This window comes from Melitaea cinxia, chromosome 14 (genome assembly GCF_905220565.1).
Source record: "Melitaea cinxia chromosome 14, ilMelCinx1.1, whole genome shotgun sequence".
In the NCBI taxonomy this organism is placed as follows: domain Eukaryota; kingdom Metazoa; phylum Arthropoda; class Insecta; order Lepidoptera; family Nymphalidae; genus Melitaea; species Melitaea cinxia.
The window spans coordinates 6473148-6480259 of NC_059407.1; the positions used below are offsets into that span (position 1 = coordinate 6473148).

The following is a 7112-nucleotide window of genomic DNA, read 5'->3' on the forward strand; positions in this document are numbered from 1 at the left end:
TTAATAAAATATGTAGATTAAGCGTGCGACTGAGCCGTGTACCTCCTAGAAAAGGATGTATTGTTTTAGTTTTGAGCACATCTATAACTCATCCATTTCAATAGAAATCACATCAAGTAATAAACTTTATTTGCAAGTGTATATCAAACATAAGTGTTCTTATGTCTCGATAAGTTTAACTATAAGAATGGATTCAATGACGTAACAGTTCAGATTATAGCTATAGTGTACATGTTTTTAGTCTTTACATGTTCTATTAAAATGGATTATTAGTTATTTTGTTATTATTATTTTTCACGGTTATTGTAATAACACAATTTATTGTATATCTAGGTAAAAGGGATTTTGCATTTTCTAATCTGGCAACTGGACCCTGTGATAATAAAAAATCGTCGTGGCTTCGTAGATTACTTCGTAATTAAAATGTATATTTTTCTCGGTATTTAAACATTCGTGTTTGTATTGTATCCGTAAAATTATAAGAGGTGTAAGATTGGCCTTGCCATGTAATTTACTATTTGCCGATATTGTTTATCTGTAAAAATGTAATGATAAATGAATCGATAAAAAGAACTAGACTAAATAAACTAATGCAAAAATTGTGATTTTTTATTTTACCTTCCTCTACGAAATATGTGATCAGATGTAAAATATAATTTGAAAGTCACTCGCTTCTTCTAGGACTAGATATTTTTTTTAAATTAATATTTTTTTTCTGTTTTCTTAATATCTGTAATATTAAGTAAGCAAGCATATCCTTTTTAACCGACTTTAAAAAAAGGACGAGGGAAACTCGAAAATCCGCATAACTTTTTACTGGGTGCACCGATTTTGATGATTTTTAATTTAATCGAAAGCCGATGTTTATCATGTGGTCATATTTAAATTTCATCGAGATCTGATTACAACTTTTGGAGTAATCTATGATAATGCGTATTTACTTGACATTTTTTTTGTCTACATAAGTTGTATTACTTGTCGATATAAGTAATTGAAGTCGGTTTTTCTTCGTTTGCCTGCAAACATAATTATTTCATACGAAAGTGTTCCGATGTCTCTTGTCCGTGTGTCTCTTGTCATGTTTGCACAATCAGGTATTTTGTTGTGTACTTTTTTTTGTTGTGAAAAATTTCATTTGTGTAGTAAGTTTAGATTGACAAGTAACACTAGAATAATATATACAAGAATGCTAAGAATAATTAAAAAAAAAAAACAAGAATATTTTTGTAATTTTAATACAAATACACGTAAATTTATAATCGAAATAACGTAGATAAAATGACAAATCGACAACCATTTTAAATACATTACGAATAATGATGAAATTATTTGTCTTAAGTAAGTTAATTGACTAAAATTAAAAACAGTATTAAAAACTAAAGCGAAAGACAGTTGCAATTGAAAAGTTATACAATTGTTAAAACTTAGTTTAAGAGATCTCTACACTACATACCTAATTACAATGATTTCAATTTAAGTTCTTAAAGGAAAAGTTAAATTCTAAAAAATATTGTTTATAGTATAAGCTCAACATCAAGAAAATTAGGAATTATCACAATAATAACAGAAGTCGCTGCTTAGAGAAAAATTAAGTAGAAATATTCGATTAATTGGCGACATCCGAATATATAAAATAAAAAAATATACTGCTTTCAAAATCGATGCTTCCATACTTCCATTAATCTATATATTTGACACATGTGTTATACACACAATATTGTTAATCTAAAAAAGCTACTTCATGTAAATTTGAAAAAGGTACATCTTCACGGACTCGATTTATTCGATGTTTTGGCGAACATGTGGCATTATCGTTGGAAAATTCGTTTATTATCACCAAAAATTATCTTTTCTATATCTATATATATAAAAACTAGCTGACCCCGCAAACGTTGTTTTGCCATATAAGTATGTTATTAACCCCCTTAATCCCCCTTATTACTTAGGGGTTTGAAAAATAGATGTTGGCCGATTCTCAGACCTACATTTTGTGAGCATCTATAACTTGGTCCAACTTGGGAGATAGGGTAGTTTTTATCTCTATTATTGATCGCAATATTTGTTATTGCAAATTAAATGTTCATTATACGACTTTATTGTGTATTTATTGGTTCGTTCTATAAAATCCTAATAGATGGCGGTTTGGCAACAAGTTGCACAGATATCCGGTAGATGGCGCCGTATTTCTATTTCTAAATTATAGATGGCGCGTTTGAGTATAGAATATACATATATTTTAATAAATCATAATTAGTGAGCCTCAGCAATGCGTGGCTGGGTCAGCTAGTAAATTATAAAATTGCACTTTTGTCGCTAGCTATCATTATATCGATAATTCTCTCACATCAATGGTCTTATTATTGAGGTAGAAAAAATCTTGCGCTTAGTATAACAGTTAGAAATTAAATTACTACAGACAATGCGACGTCTTGGCGTGCGGCATCTTACTATGTGTGGGTGTTTTTGTAAGTATACAACTTTGATTTGTGTGACAGATGTTTCATATGTTTTATTGTTTTATTGAGTCAGTGCATGCAATAAAAATAATATTTTCAATTAGAAGCCGACATTATCCCTGATGAACATAGGCTACCTTTTATCACGTTATTTATTAACCACATTATTTAAGCAACATATTTTAATTTTTCTATCTTTGTAATTCAGTAACTAGCAACTGTCCGTCGTCGTCGCGTCTCGCTTGTATAGTAATATTTTCACACAAGTATATTTCTTACATCACCGCGCGACAATTTGGTCTTAACTTTGATACCACAATATGTATTTTAGAAAGATTACTTTAGAAAAATTACTATAATAAGTTTTTTTTTACAATTGGAATGTATTTGTTATTCAAAAGTAAATTTACAATAATTTTTTTCGAGCGCGAAATGCTTAGTTATGAAAAAAAAATTATTCTTTTCTCAATATTTTTTATAGGTTATAAATTTTTACATTACATTGAAGAACATCATTTTGTAATTTTGAATAAATGTTCCTATTTATATGTTCATCCGAACAATTGTTGGTATATTTCTTATAATATAATCAAACAAAGAGATGAAGCGTTATCAATTTTCTCTATTTAATAACTTACGTATTTCATTTTGATCGAATATACTGTAAAATTTGAATAATCTGAGATATACTGGTATCTCACTTCACACTAGCCTATTGCAGTCCACTGGTGTACATAGGACTCCACAAGGTCAAAAATGGCGTGAACTCATGTATCATGTTGATATAAGTACTGGTATACCGAGATTATATTTTCTGAAGGATTATACAAAAATTAATACCAAAAATAACAAAACTAAACTTCGTCTTAACTAAAATTGGGATTGAAATTGCTCATTCCCTAATGGGTGTGAATACGTAAATGGAGTCGTCGAGCCAGTAATAAGCTTGGGCAAAATCTCCTTCACAAAGGTAGGGTGCACGGGACCACACCACTGCTTCGAATCCTATCTCATCCTTCATAAACTGTATGAAGGAAGCTGCTTGCTCCTCGAAGTTGACACCCTGTATGGGTAAACGTTCCTCGGGCTTGTGGTCGCTGGTTCCTGGAAATTATTAAAAAGAAATCGCATTTTAATTTATTTGCTCGTATTAATATTAAATACGAAATAAGAGCTGTTTGTCAGTACGTGTTAATAATGTTCAGTTTCAATTACAACAATTTTTTCCATTAATTTGTATTTGAGAAAGATAACAAAACTTTCACGATACGAATTATGGTACCCGCACTGAGTATTAACAGTAAGGCCCATCAATCTGGAATATACTTGTAACTTAGTAATTCATATTTTTAATAAACTGAAAGGTTCTATGGACTTCACTTCAGATGTTATTCTTCACGTCACATGGCTGAACAAAATTTTGATAGTTTAATAGAACAAAAATATAGAGAAAAATCATAGGTTATCACTATTGATATTCTGACACATTCATGCATTAATCAATACATACACTAATCTATACATGCACCCACATAAGTGTGAGTATATTTGTAATAATTTTACGGATCAAATTGATGTATTTGAATTTCATTCGGTCCGGATGTGGAGGGACTGGCAATCTGTAATACAGGTCTCTTAGTCAGTCGCCAGTCTTTCACACATATTTTGCTTTGTTATTGTTGAAATTTGTATTTCGTGTCTATTTTGTGTGAGAGTAAGCAAATAAATATTTTTATTATTTTATTATTATTTATTATTGCTTTTTAATATCAACCGACTTGATCAATTGACTTGTATCCAAAGGATTGTTAGAGGAGAAATTCATGCAATGACACGAAGTTGAATAACGTTATCTTCTGGTTACCTTCAACATAGGGCTTGTAGGGCAGTACTAGAGCTAATAATAGAACCCCATCGGGAGCGATGGCGGTCTTGGCCTGACGCAGCATGCTCCACGGCTTGCTGCAGCGGTCCAGCAAGTTCAACATGCACACGCAGTCGAAACGTTGTTCGCGCCACCACTCCTCTGTATCTAGTAGCCTTGATAAAATATCGATTGTATTGTTAGGAAATTACGATTTATTTAAAGAAAGAAAGAAAAAAAAAGTTTATTTCGTTATAAGTATTACACAGAAAGTAACAACAATTATTGGTTTAAATCCAATATACTAGTCCCCGAAGAGGCCTTTTACATGGCTTGTGCTGTATATATTAAAATACGATTCTTGATTATATAACAATGCTTTGTTTTTTTTTGTGTGAGAACCAAAAGGCGAATATAGTTATTTTAGTAAAGATATAACTTTAACAAATGCACACATAATTTCGTCTTTTCCCAAGGTAAGTTCGTTACTGATATAGTTACAAATATATAATAAATATACTTATAAATAGAACATATATACAAATAGGTACCATACATATACAATAAATAGGTACAATATTACACCCAGACTTGCGACGAGAATGGTATCCTCAACCCCTGGAGCAGAAAGCCCGGTCACTCACTGTCAAGTGTGACACGGGCTAGTCACATTGCAAACATTGACGCTGAGTGGTGAAAAGTAATTTGCAAAATGGACATTACACATTACTCACGTGTATCCCTTGCCGCTGAGCGCCTTGCGCATGCTGGCCGATATCTCGGTGGCGTACTTGTGGGTGTAGAGGTGCGCGAACCGGCGGCTCACCTCGCCGTCCCCCGCGCCCACGTCCACGAGCGCGCCCGTGCTGTTCAGACCGCGTCTCGCTGCCTTTAGCAACGCCTGCGCTTGCGCAGCGGACAGCACGAACATTGACCCGCGACCAAGCCATCTTGACGAAACAAAAATACACGATACTGCGATTTTTACGTTTAAAGTTGAGGTCAGCTTTTACTTGAGAATAATACTTGTGTTCAAACGTGAAATGTAAGTTTATTAAATATATCATCACAGCTACAACCATAAATTTATCGTCATGTTATGTTTCTGGTTTCGCCATTTCATTTCAGTAATAAAGTGAGTAGTATACTTACTGCCCACGAAAAGGAAAGGATTAGGAAAGCTTATAATCTGTATGGAAAGAATGTTAGACAATAGGGTGCTGCGGATGTGTAGTCCAACAGCGCAATCACCCTTACCGTCAGTTGTGTGGCGGTCGTTAGAAGGCAATTCGCGTTGGGTTTGCAATTACTGAAGATAAAACACAGCATGCTACGGGCAACGGTGTTCGTCAAGCGATCGAGCGCGCCAAATTGTTCGCCCGCGGCTTGGCCCCGCGCCGCGACGTCTTCATCGCGCCGCGGGCCAGCGGCGAAAGTGGATAATGACTAGTAAATCCTGCACTCATTAGCTGAGCGAGCGTCGCAGCGATCGATACCAATCGTCTTTGTCGAGAAAAGGGATAATCGGCACGAGGGCCGAGCTCTGTTATTAGACGCTGTACCATATATCACGCGCGGCATTACCGCGGCCCCTGGCGTCCGCGCCGCAATTACTCGGCGCGAACGCTGCCCGCCACACGGCCCGCTCCGGCTGACTATTAGTTTGACTTCGTTGTGACTTTGAAGTATATTTTTTAAAGTCTCCTGTTATTTATGTTTTATTTCATAATCTAAAGACGCAATAGTTAGTTTTCTACGTGTATAATAATTTTACTCAAATCTATTCTTCAGAACAGGCATCTATTTATAGGAAGATATAATTACAAATTATTATTCTAGGTACATTGTTTTTGTATTGATTGCTGAAGAGATGCAGGCAACAATGACCGTACCGCACGACTTCGCTGGTGATGTGCGGCACATGATACGGGAACAGGAAATGTCTATTACTATTGAGGCGTCTGTCACGTATAAATTCACGCTTGATTAACTTGTAGACCATTTAATTTCTAAGTTACAAACTTGATCTGAAACTGGTAAAAGTTACTTTATGATATTTAAGTTTTAAAGGTAGGTTGATTAGCTATGTTCTAACAATTAATTTTCGATTCCTTTACGACTAAACAGACTTTTGGAAAAGAATTAAAAAGTTAAAGTTGACAACTCAAATGAAAAGTATAAACAGTGGTAGTGTAATGCAAGTGGAAAAGATGATCTTAAGGGTAAAGTCAAAAATTGTGAGAAAGGGTGACGTGTAGGTAAAGCGAGTAGAGCAGTAGGTGGCTAGGCGGTATCGAGTATCTATTTCAATAGAATGCGGTGGCTTGCAACAAGGAATCCGATGCGGTTATCGAAGACGGAGGTGAGAGATGTGTGTGGGGGGCTCTCGTATCGCGATTGCATCGGAGAGCAAACAAGCGGGCGGGGTGTCGCGCCCGGGGCCGTTCAAATCATATTACCCCCGGCCTCACACCCACGCCGCGCCACACACGTCATTTGAGCGTGCGTCGCTATGGCGACGGCCCGGGCCGTGCATGATATTAGTACGTGCGCGACTCATCTCCGGGTGTTTAAACTTAACGCGCCGCCCGCCTTCGCCCCGCGCGGGAAATTAAAACGGCCCCGGATCCGGAAGGCGTTCGGCCGTCGCCCGGTGCAAGGCCGCCGCCCGCACCCCCGCCCGCCGCGCTACAGCGTAGTGCATCGCAACCGTTATCTAATTCCTACCGCAGACATTATCTACGCTTTCGCCATTAATAATGACATTCTAAAAATCGATACGCATAACTCGA

At 36.0% G+C, this 7112-nt stretch overlaps 1 protein-coding gene across 1 annotated transcript; it reads right to left on the reverse strand.

The window, feature by feature from the left end:
* Positions 1 to 3061: 3061 nt before the first annotated feature.
* Positions 3062 to 5151, reverse strand: LOC123659716 (protein-L-histidine N-pros-methyltransferase-like). The gene is made up of 3 exons (XM_045594900.1): positions 5055 to 5151; positions 4321 to 4496; positions 3062 to 3560 (listed from the first exon to the last, which is right to left on the reverse strand). Exons 1-3 carry the CDS (start codon positions 5084 to 5086, stop codon positions 3349 to 3351), a joined length of 420 nt encoding a protein of 139 aa, XP_045450856.1. The 5' UTR covers positions 5087 to 5151; the 3' UTR covers positions 3062 to 3348.
* Positions 5152 to 7112: the final 1961 nt, after the last annotated feature.